At 39.2% G+C, this 22,897-nt stretch overlaps 1 protein-coding gene across 7 annotated transcripts in view; it reads left to right on the top strand.

Moving 5' to 3' along the window:
* Nucleotides 1-19,149, top strand: part of myh10 (myosin, heavy chain 10, non-muscle) — a 96,548-nt gene extending 77,399 nt beyond the window's left edge. For all 7 annotated transcript variants that reach the window (XM_073870781.1, XM_073870784.1, XM_073870783.1 and 4 more), the window contains 20 exons: nucleotides 85-291; nucleotides 466-603; nucleotides 690-813; nucleotides 908-1,079; nucleotides 3,818-4,030; nucleotides 4,188-4,332; nucleotides 4,517-4,723; nucleotides 6,300-6,404; nucleotides 6,588-6,740; nucleotides 7,150-7,401; nucleotides 7,486-7,695; nucleotides 7,819-8,031; nucleotides 9,669-9,830; nucleotides 10,047-10,175; nucleotides 11,531-11,619; nucleotides 11,703-11,826; nucleotides 12,951-13,159; nucleotides 13,249-13,360; nucleotides 17,282-17,451; nucleotides 17,564-19,149. In XM_073870781.1, the coding sequence (XP_073726882.1) occupies nucleotides 85-291; nucleotides 466-603; nucleotides 690-813; nucleotides 908-1,079; nucleotides 3,818-4,030; nucleotides 4,188-4,332; nucleotides 4,517-4,723; nucleotides 6,300-6,404; nucleotides 6,588-6,740; nucleotides 7,150-7,401; nucleotides 7,486-7,695; nucleotides 7,819-8,031; nucleotides 9,669-9,830; nucleotides 10,047-10,175; nucleotides 11,531-11,619; nucleotides 11,703-11,826; nucleotides 12,951-13,159; nucleotides 13,249-13,360; nucleotides 17,282-17,451; nucleotides 17,564-17,699 (3,270 nt within the window). In that variant the 3' untranslated portion in view covers nucleotides 17,700-19,149. The remainder of the gene's footprint in view (nucleotides 1-84; nucleotides 292-465; nucleotides 604-689; nucleotides 814-907; nucleotides 1,080-3,817; nucleotides 4,031-4,187; nucleotides 4,333-4,516; nucleotides 4,724-6,299; nucleotides 6,405-6,587; nucleotides 6,741-7,149; nucleotides 7,402-7,485; nucleotides 7,696-7,818; nucleotides 8,032-9,668; nucleotides 9,831-10,046; nucleotides 10,176-11,530; nucleotides 11,620-11,702; nucleotides 11,827-12,950; nucleotides 13,160-13,248; nucleotides 13,361-17,281; nucleotides 17,452-17,563) is intronic.
* Nucleotides 19,150-22,897: the final 3,748 nt, after the last annotated feature.

The raw sequence follows: 22,897 nt of genomic DNA, 5'->3' as shown, positions 1-22,897 counted from the left end.
CTGGTCTCTGTTATAAAATCCTGAACAGCTTGTAATAAAACCGTATCCAGGCATAAAAGCTGATATGATGACCCTTTGTTTCAGCTCGTGGAGGAGAAGAACATCCTGGCAGAGCAACTGCAGGCCGAGACCGAATTGTTTGCAGAAGCTGAAGAGATGAGAGCTCGCCTGGTGGCTAAAAAACAAGAGCTGGAGGAGATCCTTCATGACCTGGAGTCCCGCGTAGAGGAGGAAGAAGAGAGGAACCAGTCACTGCAGAATGAAAAAAAGAAAATGCAATCACACATACAGGTCAAGACTTATTTTATTATATTTCTAGCTTTCTTAGAAATACGTAGACCTAAAATTAGTCTCTAAGCTCCAAGAAATTCATATCTGACATTGAAAATAATATATATCTTCTGAGTGGGAGTAGTAGACCCAACGCTATAGCAGTCCATCAATCAGACGTATATGTCTCAACAGGATCTAGAGGAACAGCTAGATGAAGAGGAGGCCGCCAGACAGAAACTTCAGCTAGAGAAAGTTACCGCTGAAGCCAAAATAAAAAAGATGGAGGAAGATATTCTGGTGTTGGAGGACCAGAACTCCAAATTCATCAAGGTGAGTGCAAAACCGCTATGAAATGTGTATATTTGGCAACAAATTTAAATCGATTTGAAAACCCATCTTCCCTTTCTGTCCTCAAGGAGAAGAAACTCCTGGAGGACCGTGTCAATGAGATGACCTCCCAGCTGGCTGAAGAAGAGGAGAAGGCTAAGAACCTTGGCAAAGTCAAGAACAAGCAAGAAGTGATGATGGTGGATTTGGAAGGTGAGAACAAAACCAAATCTGGATAAACACTTTGTATCAAGTGGACATAAAGCTAACATGATCGTATATATGTTTGTGTGTGTTTAACCCTCAGAGCGTCTGAAGAAAGAAGAGAAAACAAGGCAGGAGCTGGAGAAATCCAAACGGAAGCTGGACGCTGAGACCACAGATCTACAAGATCAGATAGCTGAGCTGCAGGCCCAAATCGAGGAGCTCAAGATTCAATTGGCCAAGAAGGAAGAGGAGCTGCAGGCTGTACTGGCCAGGTAAATTTTTTATCTAACAATAAATGCATGCAAGAGGCGTCTAAAGGCATGAGATGCATCACTCAGGAACGGTTTAAAGAGCACAAATGGTCCAATTTACGAGTTTACATTTCCTTTGGTGTGTATTACGACATGTTAACGATATGCAAAAAGTACATACCGCAAAGTTAAAGGAAAGTCTACTCATTTTCAATATTAAAATATGTTATTACCTTAACTAAGAACTGTTGATACATCCCTCTATCATCTGTGTGCGTGCACGTAAGCGCTGGAGCGCGCTGCGACGCTTCGATAGCATTTAGCTTAGCCCCATTCATTCAATGGTACCATTTAGAGATAAAGTTAGAAGTGACCAAACACATCAACGTTTTTCCTATTTAAGACGAGTTGTTATACGAGCAAGTTTGGTGGTACAAAATAAAACGGTCACTTCTAACTTTATCTCTAAATGGTACAATTGAATGAATGGGGCTAAGCTAAATGCTATCGAAGTGTCGCAGCGCGCTCCAGCGCTTACGTGCACGCACACAGATGATAGAGGGATGTATCAACAATTCTTAGTTAAGGTAATAACATATTTTAATATTGAAAATGAGTAGACTATTCCTTTAACAATGATGCAAGTCTCCAACGTAAATCTCTTTTGTTGTACTACAACAAACACACGGATTGTAGGCAACAGTTTACTTCCTGGGATTGATGATGTAGAGAAGACCGACATAATCATAATTCCTCCTGCTTCGGATTCAGCCTGCAAGTTAACTCCTGTTAGCATTGCATTGTGCGCAAATCTTTCAAACATGGTAATGAGCGTCACATTTCCACATTTCAAATCTGCGTTTCAGGAAGAGCGTGAAATCTGGAGCTACAAAAATGTACGGTATGTGGAAAATAATGTGTTTTTAACCATAGACCACGCGAACACATTGTATTATACCAAATACACGAAATAACATTGTTGTTAGCAATGAAATAGGTGCTCACGCTTTTGGGACGTACACGTAATAGCTCAGAAATGGCTCGCTTTACTTTGGCTTGGTTTGCTTTTTCATTGCCGTTTAGTGCCACTTCAGAGTGGGTGTTATTATAGACTTATTATTAAAGTTGCGCCACATCTACTGCCATGAGTACAACGAATTATGTTCTTGAATATCTGCATGTTAATGTTCTTCATTACTAAAAGGGAGTGCGACTTGTACAACAAAGCACAGGTGACATCATCACTTTTTCTCCGGCCAATCAGCGATCTGCAGTGTTACACGTCACGTTTTAGTATGAGTATGGCTCGCTTGGAACCGAGGTGGTATTAAAAATTATTGGGTACTAGTAGAGGTGTAACAATACATTGATCCGATGCATTGATGCCACACATAAAAATCTATTTGAGGTACCTTTATTTTGATACTCTCCATGTCTTCATTCCTTGACATAACGTCCATCTACACATTGCCACCAAAAGCACACATTTTTGTTTATTTTCATCTGCTAGCGTTGGCAAATGAATGCGATGCAACAACAAAGCAGTTGAGAACGAAAAAGAACGTGTGTTTAGCACTACAGGTGATTATTGTCCATGCAAAATCAATGTGTCCTCTCTCTTGAACATATTGATCAGTTGATTTTTTTAAAGAAAAATCTCCAAATAGAGATAACTGCAGCACTGTGTTTGACTGTTAGATCTGATGTTGTGTGACAGATCAAATGCTTAAGTCTAACAGCTGTATTTTATTAATTTATTTTTCAATTTCATTCATTTTATTTCTAAAACTATCTCAGCGACTGTCAGTATTCCACATTTTGGCACAAAATACTAAAAGACTTTGACTGTTGCCATCAAAAGCTTGATTTTATTTGACATTTTGCCCCTCATTATTCATTTTTCTTTATTTTAAAAAAAGTGTATTTTTGTTAGTTTGCTGTATGTTTCAATTGGGACAAAGATTGTGCCATTTTCAAAGAGTTTAAGTGGTAAGTAAAAATGTAACTGCTTAACTAGGCACATAATATAAAAATATCGACAAATTAAACGGATCGAATCGTAATTGCGAAGAAGCGTTTGATGGATCTCTGGTGGAGAAAATCATTTTTGTATTGAATCGCAATGAACAGTTTGATTTAAACCCCTGGGTACTAGGTACAGTACTGTACTGTGAAAAAACGCCAAAAGTGAGCTGTACTGCATCGTACTGGGCCATACTATCCGATGGAAAAGCGCCATGATTAACACCAAATACCTTTCTTTAGCCAAAATAGTTTGGCTTTCTTGTAGCTGACTGTAACAAAATTTATAAGTAGTCTGGGTTATGCTTGGGTCAAATGAATTGATATATTAGTAATGGAATGTGTATATCTTCAGGGTTTAGTTCACCCCTGGGTTTGTCTACTTGCACTTTTTACAACTACGAAGAAATTAAAGCCAAATGAGACTAAAGAGGTGGAAATATTGTTTGGATATTACTGCGAATATGGGAGCGCTTTGTCCGTCTTTGCTTTTCAGAAAGGTCACGCCGTAATGTACCAGTTTTCTAAATAGTCACATGATCAGAATTCGCATAGTTGACCAGTTTTTTGATAAGTTACAGTTTTAAAAAGTAAATGTTTATTACAGGGATCGGATTTATTATAATAATATCAACATAACAATAATAATTATGTCCTGTTAGTGTGTGATATGTTAAGTTTTCTCAGTAATTTTTCCTGAATAGGTTTGTAATTTTTTTGGTATATGTGTTCCTCAGAGGTGATGAGGAGGTCGCTCAGAAGAACAATGCCCTGAAACAGGTGCGAGAGCTGCAGGCCCAACTCACGGAGCTGCAGGAAGATCTCGAGTCGGAGAAAGCAGCCCGGAACAAAGCGGAGAAACTTAAGAGAGATCTGAGCGAGGAGCTGGAGGCACTGAAGACTGAGTTAGAGGACACCCTGGACACCACTGCTGCCCAGCAGGAACTGAGGTACACAAGACTCCTCTAGGAACCAAATCACGTCTTCAGACATCGTCTTCAGTTTGGCTATACCTCAACAATTCAATCACGACTGGTTCACAACTGTCCAATAATAACAATGGAAGAAAATAACCCTGTTTTCACTGTGCTTACTTTGTTCGTAAAGGACCAAACGAGAACAAGAGGTGGCTGAACTGAAGAAGGCGATAGATGATGAGTTGAGAAACCACGAGTCTCAAATCCAGGAGATGAGACAGAGGCATGGCACAGCTCTGGAGGAGATCTCTGAACAGCTGGAGCAGGCCAAAAGAGTAAGCCACTGAGATACAGAGTCATTTACTCATTATTTGCAAAAAGCGATTTCTGTTCTAATGCCTACATTGGACGGCAGCCACACTTAATTTCCTGATGCATTCACTGAATGCAATGCAGTCGCCAGTTAACACAGTTAAGGGAAAACCTGGCTCTCTTTCACACTATGTCTGTCTGTGCTAGGTTAAGTCAAATCTGGAGAAAAACAAACAGACCCTGGAGAGTGATAATAAGGAGATGGCCACTGAAGTGAAGAGTTTACAGCAGGCCAAGGCCGAGTCTGAGCACAAGAGAAAGAAACTAGAGGCTCAGCTGCAGGAGTTTATGACCCGCTTCAGCGAGGGAGAGAAGGTTAAAGGAGAACTTTCAGATCGGACCCATAAACTACAGGTCAGTGCTGTTACACTGACACTAATAATCATCACTGCATATACTACAGGTTAGCTCAACATTGTTATACACCTTCACAGAAACTGCTGGTTAGTGCTCCTACACTGCCACTCTACAGACCAGCAATGTTATACACCCTCACATAAACTTCACATCAGTGCTGTTACTTTCACTGCCATAAACTACATACCAGTGCTATTACACTGGCACTCATAAACTACATACCAGTAATGTTACACACCCTTACATAAATTACACGTCAGTGCAGTTACTTTCACTGCCATAAACTACAGACTGTTATAACTACAGACCTTCACATAAACTACAGGTCAGTGCTGTTAGTTTCACTTCCATAAACTACAAACCAACATTGTTACACACCCTCACATATACAGATCAGTGCTGATACACTGCCACTCATAAACTACAGACCAGCATTGTTACACGCCCTCACATAAACTACAGGTTAATGTTGTTACTTTCACTGCCATAAACTACAGACCAGCACTGTTACACATCCTCACATTGACTACATGTTAGCCTAGCGATTTTACAGACCTTTACATAAACTATAACTTAGCGCAGAACTGTTACAGAATTTTACATAAACTACACACCAGTGCTGTTACACTGGCACTCATAAACTACAGACCAGTAATGTTACATGCCCTTACATAACTTACACGTTAGTGCAGTTACTTTCACTTCCATAAACTACAAACCAACATTGTTACACACCCTCACATATACAGATCAGTGCTGAAACTACAGGTCAGTGCTGTTACTTTCGCTTCCATAAACTACAAACCAACATTGTTACACACCCTTACATATACAGATCAGTGCTGAAACTACAGGTCAGTGCTGTTACTTTCACTTCCATAAACTACAAACCAGCATTGTTACACGCCCTCACATAAATGATATGTTAGTGTTGTTACTTTCACTGCCATAAACTACAGACCAGCACTGTTACACATCCTCACATTAACTACAGGTTAGTCTATCGGTTTTACAGACCTTCACATAAACTATATGTTAGTGTTGTTACTTTCACTGCCATAAACTACAGACCAGCACTGTTACACATCCTCACATTAACTACAGGTTAGCCTAGCGGTTTTACAAACCATTACATAAACTACAACTTAGCGCGGCATTGTTACAGACTTTCACATAAACTACAGGTCAGTGCTGTTACACTGCCACTTATAAACTACGGACCAACACTGTTGTACATCTTCATATAAACTACAGATTAGCCCAGCAATGTTACACACCCTTACATAAACTGCATGTCAGTGCTGTTACTTTCACTGCCATAAACCACAGACCAGCACTGTTATACATCCTCACATAAACTACAGACCAGTGCTGTTACACTGTCACTCATAAACTACAGATCAGCAATGTTACACGCCCTTACATAAACTACATGTCAATGCTGTTACTTTCACTGACATAAACTACAGACCAGCTCACTCACATTAACTAATTTGTTTAAATGTATTTAAATATTTACATTTAAAGTTCTGTGTTTGAAAAATATTCGTCAAGTCTCAAAAATGTTTTGCAGGGGGAACTGGACAATGTTTCTACTCTTTTGGAAGATGCAGAGAAGAAGGGAATCAAGCTGACCAAAGACGTCTCGAGCCTAGAGAGTCAACTTCAGGACACTCAGGTAATAGCGTCTTTGTGAACAGGAAGTGGATAAATCAGTAGCATGAATGTAATTTCGTTCACTGAAAGTTTAGTAGCTACCCGCAAGATTGAGCCTTGGGTTTCTCAAAGTAATGTAATTGTTCAAACCGTGACAGAAAAGCACAATTGTAAAACAGCATGATTTTCGAAATGGTTTATTTAGGAGCTGCTTCAAGAGGAGACTCGCCAGAAGCTTAACCTGAGCAGCCGTATTCGTCAGCTGGAGGAGGAGAAGAACAGCCTGCTGGAGCAGCAGGAGGAGGAAGAAGAGGCCCGTAAGAACCTGGAGAAACAACTGTCAAGCCTTCAAGCACAGGTGCACACGATCGCTCTACATTCTCATACGAAAACGTACATGGTGTCAGTAATTTGATTTTGACGTTACAATGATAATGTACATGTTGGCTAAAACTTCACAAAAGGATGTGTTTGCTGTTAGCTTTGGCAAAGTCTTTGATAGCAAAACCACTGTTGCACGCTGTGTGTTGATGGATATCAGATGTTAACAGCATCTTAGATTATTCATTTATCTTGACAACCAATACACCAATTGGAGGCTATAATGTTCATTATGTCTGGAAACATTTAACACTTCAATATTCACAGCAATAATATTATTTAAAATAGTCGTGTGTGGTTTTTAAACTCTTGCCCAGAAAATAAATGTGAATAGTACCTAAACATTTAAAAAGAAATATAATGTAATCCTTTGTTTTCCTTTATAGCTGGTGGAGACCAAGAAGAAGCTGGAGGATGATGTGGGAACCCTGGAGTGTCTAGAGGAGGTGAAGAGGAAGCTGCAAAAGGACATGGAGGGCACCAGTCAGAAGCTGGAGGAGAAGGCCATCGCTTTCGATAAACTGGAGAAAACCAAGAACCGACTACAGCAGGAGCTCGATGACCTTATGGTGGACCTGGATCATCAGAGACAGATTGTCTCAAACCTGGAGAAGAAACAGAAAAAGTTTGACCAGATGTCAGCTTTGGTTTTCTTTGGATTATATTTAATTTCGATGTGTAGAATTTTTTGTTATTTGTTTTTATGTGTGTATGACCAGATGCTTGCCGAGGAGAAGACCATCTCGGCACGTTATGCTGAGGAGAGAGATCGGGCAGAGGCTGAGGCCAGAGAGAAGGAGACCAAAGCTTTGTCTATGGCTCGAGCCCTGGATGAGGCTCTGGAGGCCAAAGAAGAATTCGAGAGGCTCAACAAGCAGCTCAGAGCCGAGATGGAGGACCTGATGAGTTCAAAGGATGATGTGGGCAAGAACGTAAGTCTCACATTTTGTTTCTGTCTTTGGTGCCTTTAAAGGGCACATATTATGCAAAATTCCCTTTTATTCTAGAATAGAATCAGTCCTTAGTTGTCATTCCTAAAAACCTTTTAATTGTAGGTCCATGAGCTGGAGAAATCCAAACGCACTCTGGAGCAGCAGGTGGAGGAAATGCGCACTCAGCTAGAAGAACTGGAGGATGAGTTGCAGGCCACAGAAGACGCTAAGCTGCGTCTGGAGGTCAACATGCAGGCCATGAAAGCTCAGTTTGACCGAGACCTGCAGGCCAAAGATGAGCAGAATGAAGAGAAGAAGAGGGCGCTGGTCAAACAGGTGTGTGGGGTTAGCGGCTAGGACATTACCATAAATCTTTAAATCTTTTCAGGTGCTTTATACACCAGTCACTGTGTCGTATCTATAAATATATAAACATACAATATATTTAATGATTTAAAAAAAAAAGTTTCATCCTACCTTCATTAGTTCTCTTTTTATCACCTCTCAAATATGGGTAGGTTTCTTCAAAAACACAAAATTTTGATCAAAAAGCTAAGATAATTAAATTTTTGTAAAGGACTTTTGATAGAGATCAGATGCACAGTGATCCTCAAAACTTTGACAACATACAGCTGTTTGCCCTAGGGTAACACTTTCGGGTTGTATAAGTTGCAGGAGTGCGCCACTTGGTGGATTATAGCGGTATTGCGGATTGACGAGATAAATCGTCAATGGCGGGGAAAGAGTTAAGTAAGAGATAATATATAGACAGCCAATTAACGCAGAAATACAAGACCCTCTGATTCGCGTCAGGTCGTTACACATTATCCCGCTTGTTATAGGGCTAATAAGTAACATTAAATATTGATTTGAATTATTTTATTTGCTCATTTTTAACAAGCAGACCGTTCACACTGAAAAGCCGGTTACTTTCGATTTTAAGAGAAGACGAGACGTTCAAATGTCATGAATTTGGTTTAATTATTTGTGAATATAATCTCATATATGTTATTAAAATACATTTATATTAAATTTTTGTGTAATATTAAAAACTGTACCTGATGATTTACATCACACGGGTTACGGTGTTTTATTAGTTTTGAGTGATTGTTATCTGGGGGGCTGTTTACACTTGGTATTAAGAAGTGTTTTCATCGATCGGATCACAAGTGGAAGAAGAGAGACACATCACGTTTACACCTGGTATTTAAATCCGTCTCTTTTGTCCACATTCGACCCCTTCTGTCCTGAATACTTTGAGGGGGTGGTCTGTGAGACGGTGGGCGAGTCTCTCTGCTGTCATTCAAACGCGAGCGTGAGTAATTATGAGTTTATATGGACGCAAACTAATATTATGTCGGAGTCCCCGTGTATGTCTAGAAAGTAAACATGCTGCACAGAGTTTTGTACGTGTGTATGTAAGAGCTTTCACTGAATTTTCAGCGCAATTGATGAAATAAGATTGGCAACTTTCACACGCTTTCAAAGCGAAACTACTGAGATCAGCCGCTTTAGTTTTATCAATGAAAGGCTAAAAATAGCGCTGTTCACCGTATGTTCACGCCAGAAGTTAGAAAAGACGTAAAACTTGTGTTCAGTACCTCAGATTAGATAAATGGGCGGAGAGAAGGCGGTCGCGTGTGGCTGTTCGAACACATTCAACCGTATTTGCATTTACACAAGCAAAAGCAATCCGATCGAATGGGGTTTCGACTACCTCTGAATGTGGTTGAAAGTGGTCGAAAGTGGACGAGCTCAAAACGTTTTGAACACCATTTACACCTGGCATTAACGTCGTCCACTTATGATCCGATCGATGAAAACGCATGTTAATGCCAAGTGTAAACAGCCTCTGGGATTAGCAAACCTGCAAATGGTCAATCAGGATCAAGCCTTCCAACGAGCAGTGTTAATAAGGTTATTTAAAAACCAATCAGATATACTCTTTACACCTCTGAACCCGGCCCATTCAGGTCCGCGAGTTGGAGGCGGAGCTGGAAGATGAGCGGAAGCAGCGAGCGCTTGCAGTAGCGGCCAAAAAGAAACTGGAGATGGACCTGAAAGATGTGGAAGCTCATATTGAGGCTGCAAACAAGGCCCGCGACGAAGCCATTAAACAACTCCGTAAACTTCAGGTAGAGCATTTCCCAGTAACCACATTTTGACACATTTTCATGTTTAATTACTTGAATGTTTTTATTCGTAAGCTTCTCGTATCCAAAGTGTATCAGTCTGAGAACGCAAGATTTGTCCATGGATTCTCTTGTTAACATTTTAAGCCACAGGAATCAGTGTAGATACACTCCCCTCTTTGCTTCTTAAAGTTGGCACGTCTCTTGTTTTCCAACCAGGCACAGATGAAGGATTACCAGAGGGAGCTGGAGGAGGCGCGCGCCTCTCGCGATGAGATCTTCGCTCAGTCTAAGGAGAACGAGAAGAAACTCAAGGGTCTAGAAGCAGAGATTCTGCAGCTGCAGGAGGTGAGCCAATGCCTCAAAACCTAAAATACACAACTGCTAAAGCCTTGTTTTCTTTTTAGGTCAGCTCTGTCCAATACATACATTTTTGATTTATCCAGATGAATGTAGATGCTTGTAAAGAAACATTCCTAAGAAATTTTCCAAATGAGGTGTAACTTGTACAGTGGGGTGCAAATGCTGCCTGAAATCGACCTATAGAGAGAATAGGGTGGAGGAAATGCCTGTAAAACTATGTGTTTATCCCACTATCGTAAATTATATGTGTAAGGAATAATTGGAGACGGGGCGTTAAATAAGAAAATAATGCACACCCAAGGTGGTAATGCGGCACGAGGCGAAGTGTTATTTTCTAATAATTCAAAGGACCGGAGTCTGTTATTCCGCTTATACCACGTTTACCACAAACATTTGACAGGTCAGGTCTGCGGTTTACAGAAAAATAATCAACACCCATGGAACATTTCTCAGCCAATCAGAAGCAAGCATTCAACAGACCCATGGTATAAAATGATATAATTCATACTGGCAAGCGGCCTATGGAGTATCATCATTGGCAGCTGCCTATCCACCCTCTAGCAACCAAAGAGTACCTTAGCAACCGTTTGGCAAGACCTGTATCTCTGCATCAGAACGTCGTACAAACATGCCGGTTGGTTTATATCCCTCTTATAGGCAAGCAAAGAGAACAACACTGAGTAAGATTATGGTCCGGCAGATTTATTTATTCATTCATTTAGCTGACGCTTTTATCCAAAAGGACTTACAATTGCTATATATGTCAGAGGTCGCACAACTAGGGGTTAAGTGTCTTGCTCAGAGATACAATGGTGTCACAGTGGATTCGAACCCAGGTCTTTCACACCAAAGGCATATGTCTTATCCACTGCACCATCCCACCCCAGATGCACCTGCACGTTTAGCCTGGGCCTTCGTCAAGCCAACATCAAAGTTTTAACCTCCAGTTAAATTTTCTGATTTATCCAGATGAATTTAGTATGTGTAAAGAAACTATAACTCGTCAATGGTGGGGAAAGAGTTAAGTAAGGGATAATGTATAGGCAGCCGGTTGTTATCGCAGAAATACAAGAACCCTCTGTTTCATGTCAGGTCGTTACACATTATCCCGCTTGTTACATGGCTAATAAGTATCATTAAATATTGATTTGAATTATTTTATTTGCTCATTTTTAACAAATGCAGACTGTCAGTTTACTTTCGATTGTAAGAGAAGACGAGCCTTTCAAATGTCCTGAATTTGGGTTAATTATTTGTAAATATAATCTCATATATGTTACACGTTCAGAAAAGTGAGACAGGACCTGGCTCTCTAATTATGGTTTGATGGTGTTTTTTAGGACCTCGCATCTTCAGAGAGAGCCAGACGCCACGCTGAACAGGAAAGAGATGAACTGGCAGATGAGATTTCCAACAGCGCTTCTGGAAAGTAAGTCTTTTTGCACTTGTATGTTTCGTGTTGCTCTGTGTTCATATTTTAAATGTTCTTATATTATCGTGTTTGTCCTTTAGGGCAGCCCTCTTGGATGAGAAGAGGAGGCTGGAAGCTCGTATCGCTCAGCTGGAGGAAGAACTAGAAGAGGAACAGAGCAACATGGAGCTCTTGAACGATCGCTTCCGCAAGACCACTATGCAGGTGCAGCATTAAGGAAAAATACTTGAAACTATGCTGGACAAGTTATAAAAAATCTACTACAGACAATCCAAAAGTTAGACTATGAAATAATATAGCCAGAACTTACTACATCTAACCATTTAAAGGACAAGTTCGGTATTTTACACTTAAAGCCCTGTTTTCAGATTGTTTATGACTGAAATTTGGACATATGATGCTGGCCCGAGAATTTTCGGGTGTTTGTTGTATCACCTCCCACCTCTACAATGGCAGCATAGGTGCACTGGAACAATCCTTCCTAAAATGTATTAAACTTTCATTTACAAAGACATGAAACTCACCGAGGGGTCAGGGGTGTTCACCGATATGCTCACACAAAAATGCAAAAGATGCTTTCCAACAGGTTTTATTGTAGTTTTTGTCCAACTCCATTGACTTGTATTAGATGTGCTGTGAGGTACGGTATTACTCCGCGCTGTTAACGTTGTTTGTATTCTTGCAATTGGCAAAGGTGGATTATCGCCACCAACTGGGCTGGAGTGTTTATTATTCAAGCTCTCAACAGAAGAATATACGGGTGTGAGGCATTTGGAAAAATAGGTCCACAAGTTTACAACAAATGGTAAAACACCTGTTGGAAAGCATCTTTTGCTGCGATTTTTGTGTGAGCATATCAGTGAACACCCCTGACCACTCGGTGAGTTTCACGTCTTTGTAAATGAAAGTTTAATGCATTTTAGGAAGGATTGTTCCAGTGCACCTATGCAGCCATTGTAGAGGTGGGGGCTGATACAACAAACACCCGAAAATTCTCGGGCCAGCATCATATGTCGAAATTTCAGTCAAAACCGTCCTATTTCATCATAAACAATCTGAAAACAGGGCTTTAAGTGTAAAATACCGAACTTGTCCTTTAAGTATGCAATATTTCTGTTAGATTACTACGACTAAACCCAGAGTGTAGTTTTTTTATGCGAACGTAGGTACACAGTCGAACGCACAGTATTTAACCAAAAATGTGTGCTATAAAATGCTAGTAGCACGACTGATGCATTTCACACTGTAGTACTTTCTTGGTCGTCAGCCGAGCTTAGTTTAATCTGTGATCTTTGGTGTAGTAACAGCCGTTTTGTTTGAACATTCAGGTGGACACCCTGAACACCGAGCTGGCAGGAGAGCGCAGTGCCGCTCAGAAGAGCGAGAATGCCCGTCAGCAGCTGGAGAGACAAAACAAAGAGCTGAAAGCCAAACTGCAGGAACTGGAAGGATCTGTCAAATCTAAGTTTAAGGCCGCTATCACCGCCCTGGAGGCCAAGATTATCCAGCTAGAGGAGCAGTTGGAACAGGAGGCAAAGTAAGCAACTAATATCAGGTGTTATAAGGCATTTGGCACAAACTGTGTGTGAAGACAGAAGCGTGTAAGCATGTCTGTGCACTTCATAGGGAGAGAGCCGCAGCCAATAAGATTGTGCGTCGCACAGAGAAGAAACTTAAGGAGGTGTTCATGCAAGTGGAGGATGAGCGTCGCCATGCCGACCAGTACAAAGAGCAGATGAACAGAAGTTTTTGTACTGTATGTGGATAAAAAAATGTGTGCTGTAAGCTTCTTATACTACACAAGTAAATAAAACCAGTACAGACTGAGTTAAGTCTGGCTGTAGTAACACTTTCCAGAAGCCAAGATGCAAAAAAAGTTATCTTACTGGGAAGCCAGGTATCAGGCACCTTCAAGTTGATTCTAAAGCCCGGAATACACTGCACGATTTTTGAGCTCTTATAAGATCATTACCTTATCACACTGTGCGACATGTATCGTTTAAACTCGGGTACGAGAGGCGTGTAGACTGTACGATGATGACACAGAAGCTTCGGCGGCTGCGTCACACGTTGCGCAACGTCACCAGCATGCGCTCGTGGTAAACAAATACCGGCGCCCAGGTCGTAGCAGCAAACACACTGTGCGGTGATCATGCCGAATTTCTGACACTGCCAGAAAACTATCGTAGGCTATCTTTGGACGCAAGACCGGGAAAACGGCCGTCTTTGAACCTCTCTCACTGTACGACATAGGACCACCGATGGAGAGCCACGATCACAGAAATCGCGAAGATAGTTTCACGATGGCAATCTTTCGTCTGGGACAGCCAATTATCGTGCAGTGTATCCCGGCCTTAAAGGATGAGATGGTCACTGAATTTACACTTTTTTTTTTTTATATGAATTTTGTTGGCACTTGGTGGCCACTATGTTCTCTGAGCTGAATTTGACTTCATAAACGTCATGTTATTAACATAGACTGTAATAGCGGTATTAACAGACTGTGAGCCAATAGTGAGTCACTCGTAAGTCAATAGTTGATGGACCCTGCCTATCCCATCTTGGCAGCAGATAACCGGAAATGGGCAAAAAGGCAGGACGTGGGTAAAGCTGAGGTGGCTGGTTGCTGAAACCATGCCAGCCTAGTTCGAAGGTAGTGACAGCAACAGCAATTCACCTGTCACTCAAGTGGCCACGCCCTTAATTATGCAGAACTTTAAGGCTTAAAGGAATAGTCTACTCATTTTCAATATTAAAATATGTTATTACCTTAACTAAGAACTGTTGAATCATCCCTCTATCATCTGTGTGTGTGCACGTAAGCGGTGGAGCGCGCTGCGACCCTACGATAGCATTTAGCTTAGCCCCATTCATTCAATGGTACCATTTAGAGATAAAGTTAGAAGTGACCAAACACATCAACGTTTTTCCTATTTAAGACGAGTAGTTATACAAGCAAGTTTGGTGGTACAAAATAAAACGTATCGCTTTTCTAAGCGGATTTAAAAGAGTAACTATATTTATGACGTAATAGCACTTTTGGGAGTACTTCAACTCGGCGCAGTAACACCCTCCCTCTCCCATTATGAGAGTGAGAAGGGGAGCGGACTTTTCAGGCGAGTCGAAGTACTCCCAAAAGTGCTATTACGCCATAAAATATAGTTACTCTTTTAAATCCGCTTAGAAAAGCGCTACGTTTTATTTTGTACCACCAAACTAGGAAAACGTTGATGTGTTTGGTCACTTCTAACTTTATCTCTAAATGGTACCATTGAATGAATGGGGCTAAGCTAAATGCTATCGAAGCGTCGCAGCGCGCTCCAGCGCTTACGTGCACACACACAGATGATAGAGGGATGATTCAACAGTTCTTAGTTAAGGTAATAACATATTTTAATATGAAAATGAGTAGACTATTCCTTTAATATAATTTAAAGGGATGAGTTACAAAAAGATTCACCTCTCTTACAGTTGTCATGAAGGGCAAAATTTGCTGTATGGATCAGAAACACTTTTTGTACCAGGCTGTAAACTAGGGCTGCATAATGATTAATCTCAACTAATTGTTTGCAGAATAAAAGTTTTTGTTTACATCATATATGTGTAGGCGTGGCCGATATGACCAAAATCTTATATCACGAAAGGATTCCTTTTATTTTATGATAACGATATTTATCACTGTAGAAGTTTTTTATGTTATTAAATAGGGGTGTGATGAGACACTTAATCTACGAGACGAGACGAAACACAAGATTGGGTTCACGGGACGAGACGATATTTTTACACTTTTTAAGAAACCCTCAATGATCAAATAAATGAATAAGAAACTGAAATCACATTATTTTTAAATGTTGTAACTAATCAAGGACTGGCCCTAACAATTTTTTTGCTAACTGATAATGAAGTAATTTGTTATTTTGGGGTAAAAAAATAGACCCAAGTGAGCAGTAGCATTTAAAATTACATAATAACGAAGATGCAATAATAATTGGTTCAAATAAAGTATTAAAACCAAGTTACATTAAACAACATTTTGTGGCCTATAAATAAAAAACATTATGTACGTATTATAACAAATGCCTGCAGGGGGCGATAGAGGACTCGTCTCGCGGACGCTGTCTTCACTTTCACTTTAGACGGAGAAAAACGCTTATTTTTAGCCAAACAATGTTTAAATCCATATTAATATTTAATATATGTCCATTTCTTTACACTAGAAATGATACAGCCACCGTCATTTTTTGAGCAAGAACATGCAACATTAAATCATGTAAACTCTGAGTGAGGGTTTAATCTGCTGAGACACATCTGACACTGATCAACAGACAAACACAACGCGTCTCAGACTTCACACAAGCTCCTAAACAAAAAAGCAAACGCAGTAAAGGACAAATATAATAGACCCCTTCACAGTTGACGTCACAGGCGGTTCCCACTGCGCATGTCGGGGTCAGAAAAGTCATTACAGCAGATTGAGTTGTGTATTATTCAGTATCGTCAAAAATGCCTATTTACGTCGTGGGCTGTGAAAATCGCACCAGGTCTTCCGTTAAGTTTTCGCGATTCATGCAGAATCTCAAAAAAAAAACAACAACATCTGCGTCTGCAAGCAATTAACGTGCAGACTGGGACAATGCAAATATCAAAAAGGCTTGTGTTTGTAGTGCTCACTTCATTTGAGGTAAGTCATCGTTTTTGAGCCCTGTTAGATTAAATTATAAAGCCTAAATGGTATTAACAGTTCGACCCCGTGCTGCGCGCGCACCCGATAGTCATTCAATGTTTACAAACCTTGAAGGGGCCTATACATGCACTGTAAAAGGGTCAAACAGAAAGCTGCATCCTTCGGAGGTCGCATATGCAGGCTGCATACGTCATCAAGGTTTATTTCAGATCATTAACTGAGCATTACATTTGCAAGTCATGAGCATATTACAACAATTTGCGATTTAACTTAATAATTAGTAAACTTTATAATTGTTAATAGTCTCTAATAAGACAGTGCTGAAGTAAATGCAGTTTAAAAATGAGACCTCCGAAGGATGCAGTCTTTTATATGCACCTCCACAAGAAATCTCGCGAAACACATTTAATCTCGCGAGATCTCTTCACACGAGATCTCGTCACACCCCTATTATTAAATCTTTAATGATATAGCTTTTTCATAATTTTTACAAAAAAACTTATACAAGCATAAAAAAGACAAAAAAACAGACAGAGAAGAAATGTAGATAAAAATAATTGTGTGTGCGTGTGTGTGTGTGTGTGTGTATTACACAAAAAAGCCTACAAGCTTAATAAGCAGGGGATGCGTGGGGATGCACTCCTCTCAAACAGAAACAGGGTGCGCAGTTAGCACTGTTTTCTATGTTTCAATGGCTTAAAATCACTATTTTTTGCACAGCGACGTGACCTCAATAGAGACAATAGTCCAAAATCTCTACAGGTTGACAAATTTCTACTGGTTTATCATATCTACCGGTTTATTGCCCACCCCTAGTACTGTGTATAATCATCATGTATTTATAAACACACAAACACATGTATGTATAGTTTTAAGAAAACAATTTAAGTATTTATATAAAAGGTTTCCCCTCGGTTATTAAAATGTTGTAATTTATTGAGTGACATAACTTTACATTGTGTGTTTGATTAGATGGAAAAGGCGAATTCACGTATGAAGCAGTTGAAGAGGCAACTGGAGGAGGCGGAGGAGGAGGCGACTCGAGCAAACGCCTCCCGCAGGAAGCTGCAGAGAGAGCTAGATGATGCCACCGAAGCCAGTGAGGGTCTAAGCCGCGAGGTCAACACTCTCAAGAACCGGCTCAGGTAAATATGTGGATGTCAAAAGTAAGATCTTATCTGTATCGTAGTGACTTGTTTCAACATTTATACTATAATGTTCAAATATACATCTGACATATCGTTCACGTTCCTCCAGGCGAGGAGGTCCCGTTAGCTTCTCATCGAGCCGCTCCGGCCGCAGACAGCTGCAGATGGAGGGAGAATTCTCGGATGATGACGCAGACAGCAGAGCCAGCGACCTGAACGAGAACTCGTCAGCTCAAGCAGAATAGAGCACAGCGCCCTCCTGTGGCCACTACATCAACCACTTCAGAAAGTCTCGCAGCATCTCATTGTCTTCTGTGTGGGGTCAGCGGTACAGAAATAGGACCAGTTAGCGACACACAACATACATTGTTTCCCATTTTCCAGTGCCACAGTAAGCTTTAGAAATTATAGCACTACACATTTACATATAGGCACGCACTTCTCTGTACCCTATATTTCTGTATACTCCCTTTGAAGGGTGCATCAACTCTGCCTTACTCTGAATATGTTTCACACACTACACTATCAAATAAATACAAGTGCATTCCACACATCATACTATTGAACGGGCATATTCATGTACCCAGAGCAATGAAATGGTTCGCTCAAATCTAGTTGAATTAACGTCAAACTATCGCCTAGCTAAGGGGATGACTGATTAGATCTCAGCTGTGTTTTGGGTCGATAAAGGTGCATGTGCTGCTCATTCGCTACAAGCCAACGTGTATAAAAAGAAACACCTGGACTGCATCCGAAATGGACCGGAATAGAGAAAAACTGTGAAAAGGCTACACGCTTCAGCATCTCTTTGAATGCATTTGTGATATATCTTCATTTAATTCGAGGCCTGTTTGATTTTATTTGCATATAAAAATATTACGAGATTCAAGGGGTTTGTGTTTTAAGAATTGCGAATCGCAATTAACTGCACATTATAGAAAAGCCATAAAGGCCACTGCAACTGGAAAGGATTTCTGGAAAGCATATGCACGATAATATGACGAATTACGTAATCTGTGTAGGGTTTTTTCCCTTATATGTGAGAGGAATTGATGGTACTTCTGAACTCCAGCTGCTCTATTAGATATAAGTGAATACAGCCGTCAGAAGAAGTGGGCGTGAATGTGAAAGCGAAATAATACGATAAACTTAGCTGTGTAATGTGCTATAGTAGTAAGTGCTCTCATCAGTATTAGAAGAGGATGTATGGAAACTGTACTAACCTATTCCACTGACATGTTTCTTAAAAGTGCCTTAGACACTAAATAGAAAACATCCGTGAATCAATGATGTGGCGTATCAGTAACGCTAACGTGAAGGTAAAACTGGCTGAAGGAAATTGAAATAAACATAATATGTAACCCTCTTATTGTTATTTTGTATTTTACCGCGCTATGAATCATATCCAGTATATCGTTCTCCTGTATTTTCATTAAGGTGTGGGGAATTATCAGTCAGCAAGGAGCGAGTGCGATCTCATTGGGTTTAAAGCTTTATCATCCATCATCTACTTACTATTATTGCAGTTATCATTATTATTATTATTATTATTGCTATAGTATCAATTCTATTATTGGACTGGCTGTTGACAACCAGGCATTGAACTGCAAATGTCTCTCCTCTTGTTTTTCTCTTGTATACTGTATTTCTAGAAGACAGTGGGTTTTGTAAAGGAAAAATAAAACATTCATTGTAGACGCATGCTTTTTCTTTTGTTTACTGAACGTTGGAATAAAAACTTGTGTTTACCAAAAAAACACAAAATGACAGTTTTTCAATATAAAAAGTGATTGTGGACTGGGTTTTTTCACCTTTTTCAAAATCTTGGGCATGCCAAAGATTAGTAAAAACATTGGCTTTGATGCATTTTTATTTTTTGTGGTCCAGGGTCACACATTAATGTAAAAAAATTGTGCAATGCTGACTTAAAATTTGCTTTGTTCTCATCCCTGGTGAAAAAAGTGTACTAAAATATTATTTAAAGGGGACATCTTAAGGTGTCAAATAAATATTTGTTGTCCCCAGAGTATGTATGTGAAGTTCTAGCTCAAAATACTATATAGATAATTTATTATAACATGTTAAAATTGCCACTTTGTAGGTGTGAGCAAAAATGTGCCGTTTTTGGGTGTGTCCTGTTAAAGCAACACTATGTAGTTTCCATGTAAAAATGGCTTACAGCTCCCCCATGTGGTTGAAAAGCGCAACAGTGCCTGGTATTAGACACTCTTCTGCAGGCAGGGGGAGGGGCGGAGCTGTGTTTCCTACCCTCCACTGCCACTTTCAGAGTGTGCTTGTAGCAGCTAGGAGGCTGCTCGGGTTGCAGCAACAGTACAATTTGTCCAGTTAAAAGTTATTTACACATTATTTAAAGGTAAAAAACTACATAGTGTTGCTTTAAATGCAAATAAGCTGATCTCTGCACTAAATGGCAGTGCCGTGATTGGATAGTGCAGATTAAGGGGTGGTATTATCCCCTTCTGGCAACTTACTAGTATTTATTATTGTTTCATGTTAGCGGTTGATTGAGATACAGAAGCTTTATATGTGACCCTGGACCATAAAATCAGTCACAAGGGTCAAATTTTTGAAATTGAAAGCAGATAAATCTTTTCATTGATGTATGGTTTGTTAAAAATGACAATATTTGGCCGAGATGCAGCTATTTGAAAATCTGGAATGTAAGATGATATTTTTTTAACCCTTGTGCATTGTTCCAATTCACTACCCTTTCGTGTTGTTAGTGGCCAAAAAAGGCCACCAAATTAAACGGCTAAAAAACATATCATTCTTTTTTTTGCATAAATCTGTTAATCAACCTCAGTACTGATTAAAACTGTTTACAAAAAGGTCATGATTTTAACTCTAAGTGATGACACTGATTTTGTGGGTAAAAAAACACAAAATGACAGTTTTTCAATATAAAAAGTGATTGTGGACTGGGTTTTTTTTTACCTTTTTCAAAATCTTGGGCATGCCAAAGATTAGTAAAAACATTGGCTTTGGTGCATTTTTTATTTTTTGTGCAGCATCAGATTTTATTTTTTCTCCCTCATTTATGGTTTGTGGCCATTTTTGCCCCATTGACTTCCAATATAACAATGTTTTTTGATTGCAAAGCCAGACACCATATAATCACGCATTCTTGATTCTTTGTGGTTTTTCCTTTTGCAAAGAGGTAAAATTTGTAATTTTTACTGTTGAGCCCCATGTGGTACTATTAACCCTTTAGTAGGCCTATATGCAAAAAACAGAGCTTAATTTCTGGTTTGTAAATTTTTACTAATCCTTTACATGCTCAAGACTTTGAAAAAGGTAGAAGAAAATCCAGTCCACAATCATTTTTTTTATATTGAAAATCGGTAATTTTTTGTGTTTTTCAGTGACACCATTTATAAACTTGGCAATTAAAGAGTTCAAAATCATGGGATTTTTGTTAACATTTGGTAGTTTTGAACAGTACTGGGGTTTATTAAGAGATGTATGCAAAAAAAGAAAAAAAAATCTGATACATTTTTACAGCAGTTTAATTTAGTGGCCATGAAAGGGTAGTAAATTTGCCCACAGTATATTGAGTTTTTGAAAATTTTAAAAGCATTTTCTTAAAATATGTATAAATTTAAGATTTGTAACCAAAAATCATTCCATTTGCTGAAACACAGAGAAATTTTTAGCCAAATTAAGAGTACATATGTGAAGTTTTAGCTCAAAATACCATATCGATAATTTATTATAGCCAGTTAAAACTGCCACCTAGTAGGTGTGAGCAAAAATGTGCCGTTTTTACAATGAGCTGATCTCTGCACTAATTGGCAGTGCCGTGGTTGGATAGTGCAGATTAAGGGGTGGTATTATCCCCTTCTGACATCACAAGGGGAGCCAAATTTCAATTACCTACTTTTTTTCACATGCTTACAAGTTACTGGGTTGTTCTTTTACACATTTTTTAGGTTGATGGAAGCACTGGGGACCCAATTATAACACTTAAACATGAAAAAGGCAGATTTTCATGATATGTCCCCATTAAGTTCATTTCGTAAATACTTTTCCACACACTAATTTTGTACTCCGAATACAAATAAAGCGTCTTTAGTACTAAAGATAACCTTAAGAACGTCCTAGTGTTTTAACTGTGCTATATTGAGACACCATTTATTTTAAAATACGCTAAAAATCAGTTTACGTTCTTGATATAGGTGTGAGCGGGGCACAAACTAACACAGGTTAATTGTAACAACGGCTACTTTACATATTTAGGGCCGAAGACTTTTTCTCTTACTGTCAGAAAATGATGATCTGTGAATTTGTGGAAAGTTTTGATGTGTTTTCATTAGGATATTGAACAAAGAGTGTTTTGGAGGCATGGAAGTAAATTTCTTCACCTGAGATTTCCAATTTGGGTGAGTAAGTCACCAAATCTAACCTTATAAAATTTTAATCATGGTCTTATCCAAAACATAACACCATTTTAAAACATGTCAGCAACTCCTAGTAACTGATAGATGGGATTGAAAACATTTTTTCAAAGTGGGGTTAGTGGTACAATTAAGCCTCGTGTATAGACGGTTTCAGCAGTAACAACATAAACAAGCCGCTGTCACAGTCCGCACGTAACTTTCGGTAAACTCCGCTAAGAATGAATAAATAACAAAGTACTTTAAACGTAGTTTATTTATATAACAAGCGAAAAACAACACATAGATTACCTAGAAAACCAAAACATTTGTTATTTTCGACGAGGCATTTGTTCAAAAGATCAGTTTAGCAACTAGTCAGACCATTAAAAAAACGAAACAAACTTGAACAAATACCTCGTTGAAAATAACAAATGTTTTGGTTTCCTATGTAATCTATGTGATGTTTATTTGCTTGTTATATAAATAAACAACGTTTAAAGTACTTTGTTGTTATTTTTTCTTCGCTGAGTTTACCGGAAGTTACGTGTTGAACGCGAAGGCCGCTTGTTTGTGTTGTTACTGCTGAAACCGGCTATAGGCAGATATATAAACAATATCCTATAGACATAATTTTATTGAATTATTTGTGTTTAAAAATTACAAAAGAACAAATTTTTTGTTATTAACCCCACCTATGGGGTAAGTATTAACGTTTGCACCTGTCACTTTCTGTTTAATTGTACAATATTGGTAGGTCCCACAAACAAACTTTAAGAGGTAGATTCCCGGACAGGGATTAGTTTAAAACAGGACTAGGCCTTAGTTTGATTAGGAAATATAACTAGTTTAAAAAACATGTCTTACCAAAAACATTACTTGTGTGCATTTTAAGGGAAAATAAAGTGCACTGATGTAGTTTAAGATATGTCAGTGCAAGTTGTTTTCAGTTTGAACAGCTCTTACATTTATTTTAGTCTAGAACTATTCTAATCCCTGTCTGGGAAACCGCCCAATAGTGTTCATTTTTAGCAGAGATAAAAATTATT

This window comes from Misgurnus anguillicaudatus, chromosome 8 (assembly GCF_027580225.2).
Source record: "Misgurnus anguillicaudatus chromosome 8, ASM2758022v2, whole genome shotgun sequence".
Lineage (NCBI taxonomy): Eukaryota > Metazoa > Chordata > Actinopteri > Cypriniformes > Cobitidae > Misgurnus > Misgurnus anguillicaudatus.
Note: the sequence above shows the minus strand (reverse complement) of the source record. Positions and strands in the feature narration are given on the sequence as shown.